The sequence below is a fragment of the Microcaecilia unicolor genome, chromosome 8 (assembly GCF_901765095.1).
Source record: "Microcaecilia unicolor chromosome 8, aMicUni1.1, whole genome shotgun sequence".
NCBI classification, from domain to species: Eukaryota; Metazoa; Chordata; class Amphibia; order Gymnophiona; family Siphonopidae; genus Microcaecilia; species Microcaecilia unicolor.
The window spans coordinates 61,337,661-61,351,754 of NC_044038.1; the positions used below are offsets into that span (position 1 = coordinate 61,337,661).

A 14,094-nucleotide genomic window follows, 5' to 3' on the forward strand; every position below is an offset into this window, starting at 1 on the left:
GACTTTCCATTTTGTCATTCGATCCAATTATAGCAATCTCTGATTTTTGGGACTCCAAGTGCTAAGGGTATCTGTTTTAAAAAATATTGTAAATCTTCGTTTTCATTTATGGTTGTTCCATTTTAGAATTCTTTATCTTCTATATTACATTTAGAGACATCTTATACTATTTTTAGGAAGAGATTAAAAACTTTTTATTTGATGATCCATGATTAGGAATTTCTGTCTTCCTATATTATATTTGAGATTTTTTTTAAAGATGAGATTGTACTTTTGTGTTATTAATCCTTGTCTTATTCTATTATATGGATGTTCTGTATTAAATGTTGTAAACCGTGGTGAACCTTTCCAGGGATACAGTGGTATATAAACAATAAATTGCTATTGCTATTGAACCCTGCAACTACCAGCAGACCCATTGTGGAAACATAGCATAAATCAAAGTTTACTGGAGCTTGCTACATGTCATACACTGGCTGCTACCTATAAGATACAGGAAGGATCCAACACCATGTGTGAGGCAGGGAGAGAAAGGTGTCCCAACTGGGACCAGAAAAGTGTATGTCTTTGAGGGGGGGGGGGGGGGGGTTAGGACAAAAATCCATTTTCCATGCAAATGCTATTAATAATAAAATACAACAGAAATACCAAAATGTTCTAAACAATCTAAGTCAGTGTTTCCCAAGCCCAGTCCTGGAGTACCCCATTGCCAATCAGGTTTTCAGGATATCCACAATGAATCTGCATGAACTTGATTTGCATACACTGCCTCCATTATATGCAAATCTCTTTCATGCATATTCATTGTGGATATCCTGAAAACCTGATTGGCAAGGGGTGCTCCAGAACTAGACTTGGGAAACACTGATCCATGTTGTACTGTGCAAAAATAAAAGTGTCAATATTTAGTGGACAGCTTCACTTTAAATGGATAAGAAATACATTGTAAAGGCATGCAGATTTTCAGCATTGCTGTTCATGGAAGTAGCACCATTTCTTATCTGTTTAAAGTTATATCTGCTATTCGTGCATTCGAACTTGAATGCATAAATTATATAGAGAATTGCTGAATTCTGACACTCATAACTTTTTTCTCTGCCCCCTGCCCCTCCCCCCAAAATGCCACCCAAATTAAAACATTTCAATTTGGCTGCATGGTCATTTATACGGCTAACAGAGAAGCACTGGCTGTGGCAATATTTTAAGCACAGTAATACCTGCTACCCACCACATAAATCCTTCTGAAAATTGACCTGCAAGTTTTTAGAACAGTCCCTGAAGTCTCATTGTTCCTTTAAAGATCCCATAATATTTTCCAGCTGGATTTTTTTTTCCAGATTGTGATACCTTCAATTGGAACAGTATAAGAATTATGCAGCTGAGCTATCAGCACTGCACTGGTCTCTTTTTCAAAACAGTTAAACAAATGCAGGGTGTTAAACAAGTGACAGGTATATTCTGCATTCTCCCTCCCTCAGCTGATCCACAGTTTACTGTGTCTTTCCTCCAACCTTTACCAAGTTGCTGTTTGTGATGCTACAAGTGCCTGTGCATCACTAATACGTACTAGAGGGCTGTGAGAACTGTGTTCACCTTCAGAGCTGCTGAGAGTGCCATCATCCCCTCATCTCCAATTGTGTTCTCCTGCAAACTGAAAAGAGGATGGAAAAGGCTGGAATTCAACTGCTTGCCTGCAATCAATAACTCCCCTCCCCTTCCACCCACCAACCATCTTGTAAGTGTCACATCTCCTGCAGCCATGAACTCTACACCAGAAATCTTCATTCATCAACCCAGATCTCTGGTCCCTCCACTAACCTCCCTTTAACTGGAGAATCCCAAGATCTTTGGACAGAATAACAGAGCCTGGAGTGGGCAGTCACTTACTCGAGGCTTGTCAGGCTCTTGTTGAATTGTAGTGCTTGGGCCAAGGCCTTTGCAGCTCTCGACTGTATGAAGTTCCACTGGAGACTTCACAAAGAGAAAGAAATAGCACATATAAAGTCTGTTTGTGGACCTTTCCAATCAGTAACTGTATTTTCAACTGGAACACACAAGATATACACAAGAAGGCAGGGCCGGCCCAAAGCAAGATGCCGCCTGAGGTAGAGCTAACGTGCTGTCCCCCCCACCCCCCCCGGGCCAAGATGCCCCCCTTCCCTTTGCTGCGATTTACCTCATGGTGACATTCCAAACCCAGCAGCAGCAATTCCCATAGGCTGCCCTGCCTGGCTTTTCTGCGGTTGGCTGAGCCTCTGACGAAACAGGAAGTTACATCAGAGAAGCAGCCGCAGTAAAGGAAAGAGGCGGGTGCTGGCTACAGCAGGGCAGCGTATGGGAATCACTGTCATGCTGGGTTTGGAACATCACCATGAGGTAAAATGCCGCAAAGGGGAGATGCCGCCCCTCCGAGGTGCCGCTCCTGATAAGTGCCGCCTGAGGCACCCTCGCCTCAGGTGGCCTAATGGTTGAGCTGCCCCTGCAAGAAGGTAAAGTAGAGACCAGCATTAATTTAAATTGTTCTGCCATAAATGTCACAGCAGAGCTTCAATTGTGATGATATAGTCATGGTTGGATTAAGGCCAACTGATGCCCTAAGCACAGCCCAGCAATGGTGCCCCTCAGCCCTCCCATTGCTTAACTGAAGACATTAACACTCTATAAGTGCTGAGAAATATCATTACTGTACAAAACAAAACATTGTGTATATTTATAATGATTAGCAAAACATTGAAATTCATGTTGGATAATGGGTGTGACAGACAGCAGTGAAAGAGTTAAGGGCATGATAGCTAGGGGAAAGAACTCTGTGGTGCTCCAAGCACATACTTATTTTATTTAATGGTTAATCCAGGGCTGATAATAGTGGTTCCTAGATTATGTTTCTCTTTCATTTGATTGCGTTCTTGAGGAGAAATAACTGAATTCCACCCTTAGAATATGCAGTCCTCATACTCAAAGTGTCATCCTGGTCAAAGAATTGTAAGCAAAGCTCTAAGAGTAATACACCTGGTGTCCTCAGAGAACACCTGATACAGGCATGCAACTTTGCATTATTGAATGTTTAGTACCAGCAACAGGAAGTATTGAGTCAATACTCATACAGGTTGTAAGAGTATTTAAATCATACAATAATACATGATAGCCTAGTGTTTGTAACAGCAGTTTCTATTAACTGGAAATATTCTCAGCTAACCAGAACAGCTGGTCTAATGTCTCTCTGTCCTCCTCTGGCTGTGTTCAATCCCAGAAGTGGGTGCAAATTAATTGTTGTTTAAGTGCCTTGCTTTAGTACTAAGTTCATCCTAAGCGCTTTAGCACTTTATAATAAGGAAATCATTCTATCACCTTTATCATGTTGGTTGCCCTTCTCTGCACCTTTTCTAGTTTTGGTATATATTTTTTGAGATGGGACAACCAAAATTGCACACAATACTCAAAATATGGTCACAACAAAATCATTCAGTCACAAGAATAAATTCTAGAAAATGTCCAGGTAGAAAGCTCTGATTTATAGTTAATAGATCAGCCACAATGTTTGAATTTCAACTCTCTCACACTTCTAGTTCAGGATGGCAGTGGGGCCTAGTGGTTGGAACAATGAATGATGTGAGCTCTCCATAGACAGGGAAATACCCAGTGTACCTGAACGTAACTCACCTTGAGCTACTACTGAAAAGGTGTGAGCAAAATCTAAATAAATAATAATAATACTATCACTGGGCTGTAATAGTTTCTTTAGCTTATTAAAAGTTAAAGTTGCAAGAGACTTACTGAAGAGAAGCTAGCGTCTGATTCTCTCTCAGGGCTAGGGCAATTGCCTTAGTGCCTTCATCATGCAACAGATTTGCTGTCAAGCTAGAGGGAAAAACAGAAACTGGGGTATAATTGCTTGCATCGAATTTAAATGCATAGAGCTGTTGAAAATGCACATGCCTAGATCGCTAACAAACTAATGGCAACTGTACCCCCCCAAACTGCCCACATGATGCTAATACTCTATAAAAGAATGTAGGCATCGGCGGAACCACTCCTAAACACCTAAGAGAAATCAACTTGGAGTTTTTGGCTCCCGTGGAGGTTACATTGAATACCATCTGGAAGGCGCTTCGGGACCTAACGGTGGCAGTAAATCATTTTGTTTCAGATATAATTTTATTACAGAGTTACATGGACAAGTTAACTGAACCCTTTGAGAGTGAAAAATTTATATAACAAATGATTCTACACGAGCAAGAAGTGGTTATGATTTTGAAAATGATAATAGACCAGAAACTTTGAATAATAAAATGATTATTATAGATGATTAATATCGAGATTATTGTTTTTCCCAGAGTTCCGGGTATGACTCCTAAAGTTTTCCTCAGAAATATTTCCTCAATTATTACTTTAAAAGGAGTGAAGCCTGTGAAAACTGGGATTACTTTAATCAGTGGGATTTGAATTAGAGACTTAAGTATATGTATTGTTAAATAACTTCTGGTTTTTAAAAGAGAAAGAATGAAATCAGATGTATTATTTCTAACTAATATTGGACAATAAGTATGTTTTCAATTTAATGATTTGACTATACACCGTATTGGCCTTGAAGAAGCCAACCAGATGATCAATGTGGAATAATGAATTAGATTATCTGGGGATAATCAGGTTAATACCACGTTTTTTTCTGTTTATTGTTTAATTGATCTCCTTGTCTTGTTTCACTCTCCCTATTTAGTGATCTAAGGAACAGAATAGATTTACCTGACTGAAATAATTCCTATATATTATTTTCTCTGTATTTCCAACAAGTTGTTTTATCGCTTGTAAAAATTTAAATGGCTATAAATAAAAAATAAAAAAAAAGAATGTAGGCACCTGCTTTCCCTTATAGAATAGGCCTGTATAGGCTCCATCTTGGCACTTAAAAATAGGTGCCCTTTTATAGGATTGCCATCTCAGGGCCCCTTTTACTAAGCGGCAGTAAGCCCAATGCAGGATTACCGCTTGCTAAATAGGAAGTACTGCTGGGCTACCAAAGCAGCTTGGCGGTACTTCCCACCCCTAGTGCGCTGCCATATCCAGCACTACAAAAATATATTTATTTTTGTAGCGCTGGAGTGTACCTGGCGGTAATCAGGCAATGCCGTGCACTGCCTGGTAACTGCTGGGTTAGCATGGGAGCCCTTACCGCACCTCAATGGATGGCAGTAAGGGCTCCCCACCAAAATGGCCATGCAGCAAGTGCTTTACTTGCCACACAGCCATTTCCTGTAAGAAAGAGAGACTTCCCTTTTACCCGCTGTTGGGGCCTCAGCGAGCATGAAAAACACGCACCACTGCCAGCGTAGGCCCCCATTTGCTGCTGTTTGGTAAAAGGGGCCCTGAGTGTCTACCACGTTGGCACATGCAAAAGACCTTCAATCAGCCTCACCCTAAGATTGATCCAAAGTGCCAATTTACCTCCTGGGCACTCTATAGAGCAGGGTGAAAACTACAGCAAGATGTCATAACAGGCCGCCAACTCAGGAGCAACATAAGAAGACTTTTTCATGAAAGAGATGATTAATGCATGGCATAGCAACCATGTAGATATGTTGAAGACAAAAAGAGTAACAGAATTCAAGAAAATGTGGGGTACACCTGGAGGATCCTTAATTATAAAGGTGTGGAGGAGAAGACAGAGAACTGTGATCTATGTTAAGACAACAGATTCAGTGAAGCTTATGGTTCCCTTCTGCCATCGTGTTCTAGCTTCTAAGTTCAAAGAAGCTCTTACAGTCTGTATTTGAATATATATGTGTGCATTTCTATCTTGGAAAGACACAATTGACACTTTTGCAGACCATATAATGCATCAGAGGAGACCCAAATACATTAAAAAGCATCTTTTTATTGGTACTTAAAGGATTAAGCTTTCAAGTGGGAAATGAAAGCTAATGGTAATGGCATCATGAAAGGGACTAGTACTGTCATCTGGGAAAGGTACAGGTAAGGGGCCCATCTATTGCCTGGAAGGATCTACAAGCTGCCTGAAGGAAACCTTTACTGTGTATTTCACAACAATATTCGAATATAAATATCCTATATAATAATTTGCACCTCCAACGTTTCATCGCTGTCTGGGTTCGTAACATCTCATGACATCAGCCAGCCTCCAGCGTTCCATTCCCCCTCACTGCCCCGCCCTTGTGTCAAAAGTAATGACATCAGAGGGCGGAAAAGTGAGAGGTAAGGGAACGCTGGAGGCGAGCTGACGTCAGGATGTTACCAACAGAAGGGAAGCCAGCCAGGCCAACCAGAAAACGATGAGGTGGAAGAGAGAATTGCGGGACATCGAGGGCAGGGCAGAGCACAGCACAGCAGAATCGATGGACATGGATGGGATGGGATGGGATGGGATGGGATGGGAGGAGTGAACAGGAGAGAAGAGAATCACGGGACATGGATGGGAGGGCAGGGAAGAGGAGAATCGCTGGACATGGAGGGGAGGGAAGGGAAGAATCGCTGGACATGGAGGGGAGGGCAAGGGAGAGACAAAAAATTGCTTACAAGAAAGCCTTCCTAGGGCCCGTTTCATTGTTCAGGAAATGGGCTGGGTTCCACTAGTTATTTGCATAAATTATGGAAAAGCCCTAAACAGAAGGAATCAACCCTATGACCACTTGCCTGTGACAAGGTTAAGTATTGTATTGTGCTAGCTTTATGCAGGGATGGGGTCACCTAAATGTTCACAGACACAGCCTGGGAGAAAACCCGGTCAACAGTTTCTTAACCAGCCAACAGTCTTGCCAACCCCAATCAAAACCTCATCCATTTTTACACATCCACCAAATTCTATAAAGTGCAACCTAAGTTGCACACACAAAACTGGTCATATTCTGTTTTGCGCACGCAACTTAATTGGCATTCCTAGAATTTACACACAGAGGGGCATAATCGAATGGAGACGACCATCTCTAAGGGCGCCCATCTCTAAGGACGTCCCGGCAAAGGGGCAGGTAAACCGCTATTATCAAAACAAGATGGGTGTCCATCTTTCTTTTTGATAATACGGTCGGGGATGCCCAAATCTCAACATTTAGGTCGACCATAGAGATGGTCATCCTTAGAGATGGTTGTCCCCGGTTTTCGGTGATAATGGAAACTGAGGACGCCCATCTCAGAAACGACCAAATCCAAGGCATTTGGTCATGGGAGGAGCCAGCATTCATAGTGCACTGACCCCCCCCCCCCCCCTCAAATGCCAGGACACCAACCGGGCACCCTAGGAAGCACTGCAGTGGACGTCAGAAATTGCTCCCAGGTGCATAGCTCCCTTACCTTCAGTGCTGAGCCCCCCAACCCCCCTCAAAACCCACTCCTCACAACTGTACACCACTACCATAGCCCTAAGGGGTAAAGGGGGGCACCTACATGTGGGTACAGTGGGTTTTGGATGGGTTTTGAAGGGCTCACATTTACCAGCACAAGTGTAAGAGGTGGGGGGGATGGGCCTGGGTCCGCCTGCCTGAAGTGCACTGCACCCACTAAAACTGCTCCAGGGACCTGCATTCTGCTGTCATGGAGCTGGGTATGACATTTGAGGCTGGCATAGAGGCTGGCAAAAAATATATATATTTTTTTGTTTAGGGTGGGAGGGCGTTGGTGACCACTGGGGGAGTAAGGGGAGGTCATCCCCGATTCCCTCCTGTGGTCATCTGGTCAGTTTGGGCACCTTTTTGAAGCTTGGTCATGAAAAAAATTGGACCAAGGAAAGTCGAACAAATCTTTTTTCCATTATCGGCAGAGAACACCCATGTGTTAAGCACGCCCCAGTCCCGCCTTCGCTACGCCTCCGACATGCCCCCGTGAACTTTGGTCGTCCCTGCGATAGACTGCAGTTGAGGACGCCCAAAGTCGGCTTTCAATTATGCCGATTTGGGCAACCCTGAGAGAAGGATGCCCATCTCCCAATTTGTGTCGGAAGATGGGCACCCTTCTCTTTTGAAAATGCCCCTGACAGCGTTATAGAATATGCCTGTTCCTCAGATAACTTAGGCATCAGCATTTACACCAGGCTTTAGTTGGCAGGAAATGGGTGCTAGGCATATTCTATAAACTACATCTTAATTTAGGCATATTCTATAACCCGCACCTAAGTTTAGGCATAGTTTATAGAATGCACAGGCGTATATTTTTCAGCATCAATTTTTTTAGGTGTCATAAATAGAATCTAGCCCTATAAAGAAAATTTTATAACAGGGCTCCTAGGTTAAGTAAGCAGGACGGTTCCTATTTTATTTTAAATCTTTTACTGAAAAACACGATATAAACAAGCTACAAACGGTACATTGCCTCGTTCACAAGCACATTAAACAAATATACAAGCTCCCCCTAGAAAGCTCCCACCTGTTATTAAAAAAAAACCCACCCAACAAAGCCAGTGTTAACAAGCTACCAAATAGAAGCCAATGTTGGTTATAGGGTCTCGACTCATGACCCCATGCCACCTATCTATAGCTATCCAGCACTGGCCCTGTACCATACCCACCCCCTCCCGTCCCCTAGGAGCCCCAGAAAACTCTAATTTCCATGATGCACCCTCTGAAATCCATTTAGCACAAGGCTACATGCTTTGGCAGACATGGATTGAAGATATGCCTCCCAGATTGACGGAAAGATCTTTTGCCTTTTAGAGTGATACCATGCCCCATATGATTCCCACATCATTAAAGCATGCAGCTTATTTTGCCAATACTAAAGGAAGGGGGTTGATCCTGAAGCCAGTGTTTAAGCAGGAAGGTCCCTATTTTAACATGTTAAAAAGACACACAAGTACCTATGTTATATTATAAAATACTAGTGGTGCAGATCTAAGTTGAAGACATTGACATTACCCCCATTGAGTTGCCATTTCAGTTGATGTACCAACTTTTGGGCAAGCTAGCATCTGCAGATCCATCCCTGCCTTCCCCTAGCCATAAAACCAACCAAAACGTTCCTGGTAAGGCAACGTTCCAGTTCATATTGTTGCTGTTAGCAAATATCTGTCCTTCCTCCTTTGTGGAACAAAGTCATCATCAAAAAATAGCACTAGAGTGATAATTCACCAGCAATAAAGCTAGGGCCAACGCTGCATGAACACTGCTGACGACAGTCCTAAGAGTTACTAGTCACACCAAAGTGCTCTATTATATCCAGACAAGAACTGCAGGAGTTTGATTCTAACAGGTCCAGATGTTCCACCTCAGTCCAGTCAGATGTTCAAATCTAATCCAAACCATTTCAGCCATCCACTGTTTAATTTCACTACAGAATAATCAACTCATATCTACTGGATTTACAGTGGTGGAAATAAGTATTTGATCCCTTGCTGATTTTGTAAGTTTGCCCACTGACAAAGACATGAGCAGCCCATAATTGAAGGGTAGGTTATTGGTAACAGTGAGAGATAGCACATCACAAATTAAATCCGGAAAATCACATTGTGGAAAGTATATGAATTTATTTGCATTCTGCAGAGGGAAATAAGTATTTAATCCCTCTGGCAAACAAGACCTAATACTTGGTGGCAAAACCCTTGTTGGCAAGCACAGCGGTCAGACGTCTTCTGTAGTTGATGATGAGGTTTGCACACATGTCAGGAGGAATTTTGGTCCACTCCTCTTTGCAGATCATCTCTAAATCATTAAGAGTTCTGGGCTGTCGCTTGGCAACTCGCAGCTTCAGCTCCCTCCATAAGTTTTCAATGGGATTAAGGTCTGGTGACTGGCTAGGCCACTCCATGACCCTAATGTGCTTCTTCCTGAGCCACTCCTTTGTTGCCTTGGCTGTATGTTTTGGGTCATTGTCGTGCTGGAAGACCCAGCCACGACCCATTTTTAAGGCCCTGGCGGAGGGAAGGAGGTTGTCACTCAGAATTGTACGGTACATGGCCCCATCCATTCTCCCATTGATGCGGTGAAGTAGTCCTGTGCCCTTAGCAGAGAAACACCCCCAAAACATAACATTTCCACCTCCATGCTTGACAGTGGGGACGGTGTTCTTTGGGTCATAGGCAGCATTTCTCTTCCTCCAAACACGGCGAGTTGAGTTCATGCCAAAGAGCTCAATTTTTGTCTCATCTGACCACAGCACCTTCTCCCAATCACTCTCGGCATCATCCAGGTGTTCACTGGCAAACTTCAGACGGGCCGTCACATGTGCCTTCCGGAGCAGGGGGACCTTGCGGGCACTGCAGGATTGCAATCCGTTATGTCGTAATGTGTTACCAATGGTTTTCGTGGTGACAGTGGTCCCAGTTGCCTTGAGATCATTGACAAGTTCCCCCCTTGTAGTTGTAGGCTGATTTCTAACCTTCCTCATGATCAAGGATATCCCACGAGGTGAGATTTTGCGTGGAGCCCCAGATCTTTGTCGATTGACAGTCATTTTGTACTTCTTCCATTTTCTTACTATGGCACCAACAGTTGTCTCCTTCTCGCCCAGCGTCTTACTGATGGTTTTGTAGCCCATTCCAGCCTTGTGCAGGTGTATGATCTTGTCCCTGACATCCTTAGACAGCTCCTTGCTCTTGGCCATTTTGTAGAGGTTAGAGTCTGACTGATTCACTGAGTCTGTGGACAGGTGTCTTTCATACAGGTGACCATTGCCGACAGCTGTCTGTCATGCAGGTAACGAGTTGATTTGGAGCATCTACCTGGTCTGTAGGGGCCAGATCTCTTACTGGTTGGTGGGGGATCAAATACTTATTTCCCTCTGCAGAATGCAAATAAATTCATATACTTTCCACAATGTGATTTTCCGGATTTAATTTGTGATGTGCTATCTCTCACTGTTACCAATAACCTACCCTTCAATTATGGGCTGCTCATGTCTTTGTCAGTGGGCAAACTTACAAAATCAGCAAGGGATCAAATACTTATTTCCACCACTGTATCTGTGTATGACTTGTAGCACAATATAAATGAGCAGTACTACTTATAATAAGACCATTAACTAAAGAGTAACCAGATCACAATCTTGCTACATCTTACTTACAAAAGATCTAAAACCATTGTAACTCCTCATTGGTTAGCTCTTTGTCTCCAGAAATTCTGGTAAGGCAAGACACACATGAAAGGCAATTCGATATCAAGGTGCAAAATTAGCACTAAAAATTAGCACATATTTGTGTAAACACCCTATGCACAATTCTTTAAGGGATCCTTTTACTAAGCTGCGGTAAAATGTGGCCTGTGGTAATGCGGACGTGTAAAATTGGCGCATGCTGGACCATTTTTTACTGTGGCTGGGAAAGGGGGCTTTTTAAAATGAGGACAGCAAATGGCCGTGTGGTTAAATTAAAAGTAGTGAGCAGCTATTTACTGCCTGAGTACTTACCACCCTCCATTGACCTAACGGTAAGGGCTCACGCGCTACTCGTGTGGTAATCAAGCAGTGCACACCAATGTGGCTGTGCTGCTGATTACCAGGAGCGACCCCAAGGTAGAAAATATAAACATATTTTCTACCACAGGAAACAGCATGTGCCAACTTTGAAAATACTGCAGGGTGCTCGCGCTACCCCTGTGGTAAGATCAATTTGGCACACGCTACCCGTGGGTTAGCTCTACCGCTGCTTAGTAAAAGAGCTCCTAAGCATGTGCAGAAGTGCTACAGAGTGCCAACCCTCCCGCTGCCAACCCTCCCCCGCCGCCAACCCTCCCCCGCCGTGGGCTACCTCTGCTGGCGGGGGACCCCAATCCCTGCCAGCCGAGGTCCTCTTCTTTCCACGAAGGCTTTGTTCTGTTTCTGACATCCTGCACATTGTATGTGCAGGACGTCAGACTCACAGAAACAGAACAAAGACATGCAGGACATCAAAAACAGAATGAAGCCTTCGCAGGAAGAAGAGGACCTCGGCTGGCGGGGATTGGGGTCCCCCGCCAGCAAAGGTAGCCCACAGCGGGGGAGGGTTGGCGGCGGGAGGGGGGTCGAGAGGGTCGTCAGCAGGGGGGTCCAGGGCCAAATCTACGGGGGCCCAGGCCCCCGTGGCCCCACATAGCTACACCACTGGCGCACCTGATGCTGGGCGACGCTAGTATTCTATAACAGAATCTGTCGTTTTACAATAGGTTCTCACCTCGTAACATTGGAGCACCTAAAAGGAGGCGCCCGCTTAAAGAATTGCACCATAGTGAAATATGAAGGTCTCCAGTATAAGTGCTGAACATAGATTGGCCCTTAGTCCCTGAATTATATTGACTGTGGATAAGGGCAGAATATAAATTTTAATAAATGAAAAACAAAATGAACATAATAATCAAAAAAAGGACTGGGCCTCTTACTCCAGGTCCCGCAGTGTGCAGTTCTGGTGCAGTGCATTCGCAATCTCTTTCGCTCCTTCCACACTGATAGAATTTTCCCGAAGACTAAAAAAAAAAACCAAGAACAAGACTGGATTGAACTGTAGCCTGACAACTCCTTTTTCTTTTGATTAAATAACAGAAAATGTAGCAAAAGGACCAGTATAGTATAAAGGGAGGGGGGGGGGGTGGGACTTGATATACCACCTTTCTGAGGTTTTTGCAACTACATTCAAAGCGGTTTACATATATTCAGGTACTTATTTTGTACCAGGGGCAATGGAAGGTTAAGTGACTTGCCCAGAGTCACAAGGAGCTGCAGTGAGAATTGAACTCAGTTCCCCAGGATCAAAGACCACTGCACTAACCACTAGGCTACTCCTCCACCTGAACTGGATTGTGCAGCTCAGCCTTTCTGGGGGTGATTCAGGGCTTAAAGTGCTGCAGAAATGATGCAATCACACCCTAATCACAGGTCTCATAACTATCATTCATCTAAAAAACAGCACTGGGCAGGAAAGAAGCCAACCAAATAATTTGAAAGGGCCTTTTAAAGAGAGTTAGCTGCCTTAAATTCCAAACGGAGAGAAAAACATCCCCGGGTACTATCCAGAACCAAAAACCCAGGGCCCCTCAGCTAACAGGACTGCACAGGCTTACCACTGCTACCATCTGCCGAGAATGAGAACAGACTGGCTTTCAGGGGACTGCACGCTCACTTATAGGCTTACTTACAGCTCAGTTTGTTCTCAGTCTCCACCTGCTGATAGGAGTATATAATCTCTCTGTGCCGGTCTAGAGAGATGCTATGGAAAGCATAAGGGAGTAATAAACATAAAGCGGGAATAAGTGAATTGCATAGGTTAAGGCAAGATGGATCTATGATAATGAAGAAAGGAGCAATAACTAAAGAGACAGGAGGCCCCCAGAGCAGGAGTAAATCAGTGTGCTCATACTCAGGATTAAGGTGCATTTGTACAACTTGCTGGGGCCTTCACACTGAAATACCCAGAAGTGCTGCAGGGCAAGATGCTCAAGGACAAGCTATATGTGGAATACTTTGGCTTTTTTACACCCGTGATTTTAGTTTGGTCTTTCTGGATTCCTTCCGCTTGTTTTTTTTGTCGTTTTCTTGTGTTTTTGTGGGAGACTTGGACTCTCTTTGTTGTGTATAGCAGAAGACATTACAGATCAGGACTGAGATGCACCGGCAGACCTGCATAGGAGCTATAGGCCGATATCAAGGTGCACCAGCAAAGCAGGGGGTGGTGCAGGGCAGGACCAAGGTGCACTGGCAGAGCTGTGCAGGAATGCCCTCATTTAATCCTTTCCCTATAGGCAATACTATAGATTTCTTTCTTTCGGACGCTCTAAAAATTCACTAAATGTTTTCTGTAAACAAAAGGAGAAAAGATACAAAAGGAGACTTACTTTAGGTTGATTAGACCCTGGTTGGACTGGAGTGCATCTGTCAGTGCAGTAACCCCGGCATTACTGATGGAACTGCTACAGAGACTGTACAAAGGAGGATGAAACAATGAATGTGTGGAAATTAAATCTCTGGTCACTGAACAAGTAACTGAGGGGGTCCTTTTACTAAGCTGCGGTAAAATGGGGCCTGCGCTAGCATCAGATCGTGTTTTTGACCCATGCTGAGGCCCCCTTTTACCGCAGCAGGTAAAAGGCTGTCTTTTTTTCAAAATTGCTGTGCAATAAGTGAACCACTTGCCGCGCTGCCATTTTAGGGAAGGAGCACTTACGGCCACCCATTGAGGCGGTGGTAAGG

General features: G+C 43.9%; 1 protein-coding gene across 1 annotated transcript in view; it reads right to left on the bottom strand.

Annotated features, from left to right (window-relative positions):
• NLRC3 (NLR family CARD domain containing 3) overlaps window positions 1–14,094 on the bottom strand; it is an 81,387-nt gene that overhangs the window by 10,206 nt on the left and 57,087 nt on the right. The window contains exons 10-14 of the mRNA XM_030212590.1: window positions 13,740–13,823; window positions 12,291–12,374; window positions 3,775–3,858; window positions 1,888–1,971; window positions 1,568–1,651 (exon numbers count right to left, since the gene is read on the bottom strand). Coding sequence (XP_030068450.1) covers window positions 1,568–1,651; window positions 1,888–1,971; window positions 3,775–3,858; window positions 12,291–12,374; window positions 13,740–13,823 — 420 coding nt within the window. The remainder of the gene's footprint in view (window positions 1–1,567; window positions 1,652–1,887; window positions 1,972–3,774; window positions 3,859–12,290; window positions 12,375–13,739; window positions 13,824–14,094) is intronic.